General features: G+C 39.2%; 1 protein-coding gene across 1 annotated transcript in view; it reads right to left on the bottom strand.

Moving 5' to 3' along the window:
* The window catches only part of LOC137977725 (trichohyalin-like), an 11,924-nt gene that overhangs the window by 7,189 nt on the left and 2,235 nt on the right, over window positions 1-2,500 (bottom strand). The window contains exons 3-4 of the mRNA XM_068825049.1: window positions 955-1,257; window positions 443-732 (exon numbers count right to left, since the gene is read on the bottom strand). Of these exons, the coding sequence (XP_068681150.1) occupies window positions 443-732; window positions 955-1,257 (593 nt within the window). The remainder of the gene's footprint in view (window positions 1-442; window positions 733-954; window positions 1,258-2,500) is intronic.

Below are 2,500 nucleotides of genomic sequence, written 5' to 3'. Positions count from 1 at the left end.
AAGGGGCTTTTTTGTTGCACAAATTGTCACAGAACTCAGTTGCAGCCACAGTTGATTGATAAACCATTTGCATGTGCTTAATATGGTTGTGCGAAAACAAGTTAAAAGGGAAAGCAGCTCACTTCCAATTGCCATCTGTGTCTCAAAAACATCACAAGCTTAAGCTCCCTACTATGGCAGCAAAAACATTGAACACCTGTCAGATTGTTTCCGGACTCTAAATTTTTCGTTTATTACACAAGTTTGACCGTCAAAGTTGTTTAATACACAACTTTGACAGTCAAACTTGTGTAATAAACGAAAAATTTAGAGACCGGAAACAATCTGAGAGTCCAGAAACAATCTGACAGGTGTTATTGTGAAGAAAAATTTAATACTCAAGTTACATTGTGTTAACACATGCATAACAGACTATAATTATCCTCGGCCGTTTCCAACATACCTTATGTACAGCTGGAGGTGGATTCTGGTAGCTCCTGATTTCAGAAATTACACTCTGTTTTAATTCCATAATTTCTGCTTTCAGTTTCTCAAGACGACGCAATCTTTGAGCCAGCTTCTCTCCTTCCTTCAGTTCGATTGCCCAATCTTTCTCCCAGCCATTTTTACGAATGTGTGCCATTGATTTCTCCAGGTCTTCCAGATGACGGCGCTTAATTGCATCCCTCAGGTCCTCCCCAGCCTTGACATTCTTCAGTGTTGTCTCTGCTTCATCAATATCTTTTTTCAACCCTGTAAGAAAAGCAAGCACAAACAAGGACAGGTGCAATTTTAAATATATTTTTTTGCCCTTAGTTACGGTCTACAAAGAAAAGAATTAAATTTGAAGGATTAAATTGCCTAAGAAAGAATAGTTTTTCGGTTATTAGGCACAGCATTTCTTCAACAAAAACCTCTCTATGCACTCTTAATTGTTCAGGATTTATGGTGCTTTTTATCGGCAAGTATTTTTACCTGGCATCTTTGCATTCTTAGCTTCCTTCACAGCTCCTTCAATCCTCTCCACTTTCTTAGACTTGGTTGCTCCTTTCAAGTTAGCACGCAACTTCTTTTCTTTGTTTGCCATGGCTTCAGCCAGAGCTTTCTTTTCTGCTTCTACTGCAGCTTTGCGAGCTGCCTCATCAGTAGCCTTCTTTGCCGCTTCTGCTGCTAAACGAGCTTCTTCTGCAGCAGCTCTTTCAGCTTCCTCTGCCTCATCTGCAAGATCTTCAGCAGCCATAGCTTCCTCCCTTTCTCTTTGTTCCCTTTCTTGTCTTTCTAATTTTCACAAAAACAAAGAACAACTTACATTTTCATGGAGACTTGCAGATTAAGATAAGTTTACACTGCAACATTAAGTTAATACTGCACACTGTCACCACTACCCATCATTTAGAAATAACGTACTTAGTTATAATTTGTGTCCTATACAAAACACTATGATAACCATGGAATTCAATAACTTCATCCTTAAGCAGCTGGCAATGGTGGAATAGGTGGCAGTGATCGCAGTGCAAACCAAAACACGACAGTCTACTGCTCGTTGGTTGAACAGACAGCAGTAAGAGCCCCCACAGGCAGTGGTACAATGATGTAAATTGGCAATAACCAGCTTTAATTGAATCCCCTGCACTGTCATAGAAGGAAGTTTGATTGCCTTTTAGCAAATTAATGTGGGAAAAGGTTTGACTCCTAAACAGGACTTACAGCCACAATACATTTGTAATTAATTATCTGTATCTGTACTTCTATCACTAACTAAAGCAAAACTCCCCTTGACTCAACCAACTGCAAAAACTTTCAATAAAGTTCTTGCTTACAACTTTAATACTGGCCACATACACCATAATTATTGCCTACAGTATATAAGATTATTCTCCTCAGTTTTATCAGAACTCATTTTGAGTCCAAAGGATACAAATAAATGGGAGTCTACCCATGCAAGGCAATTGTCCCTCAGCCAGAAGGGAATCAATTTTGACGAGAGAGGAAAACCGGAGTACCCGGAGAAAAACCCTCAGAGTGACAGGTTGATATCAACTGGAACTCAGCCCACATACAATCGCAGAGATGAGAGGTGAAGTTTATGATCACCATGCCAGCTTGTCACACTTGCATTATCATAACAAGCTGGCCGCTTCTTCTTGCGTAGTGTGGGGGTTCTCAAACATGTGTCAGGATTACAAAACCCACATAGAGATTGAACTACTTGTAGTTGGCCTTTGATTTTTAATTAGTAGTATGAGAAGTTAAATTTGGAACCACCACAAAAAATTGAGTCAGAAGTAAATAAAGCAATGTTTGAGCCAGAAACCCTTATCGCTTTGACAAAACCGCCTCAAAGATGAGTCAAATCTCAAGTCTTTCAGGTCTGCTCTGACTTTGTCTTGAACTGGGGCAGGCTTAACTAAGTTGAGGGAGTTGCTATAGTACTCATTTAGCTATAGTTTGGGTTAATTTTTGTGTAACTAAGCAGTAGAATACCAGAAGATAGCTTTTTTAGTGTGTAATATAATTTATA

This window comes from Montipora foliosa, chromosome 11, assembly GCF_036669935.1.
Source record: "Montipora foliosa isolate CH-2021 chromosome 11, ASM3666993v2, whole genome shotgun sequence".
Taxonomy (NCBI): Eukaryota; Metazoa; Cnidaria; class Anthozoa; order Scleractinia; family Acroporidae; genus Montipora; species Montipora foliosa.
Note: the sequence above shows the minus strand (reverse complement) of the source record. Positions and strands in the feature narration are given on the sequence as shown.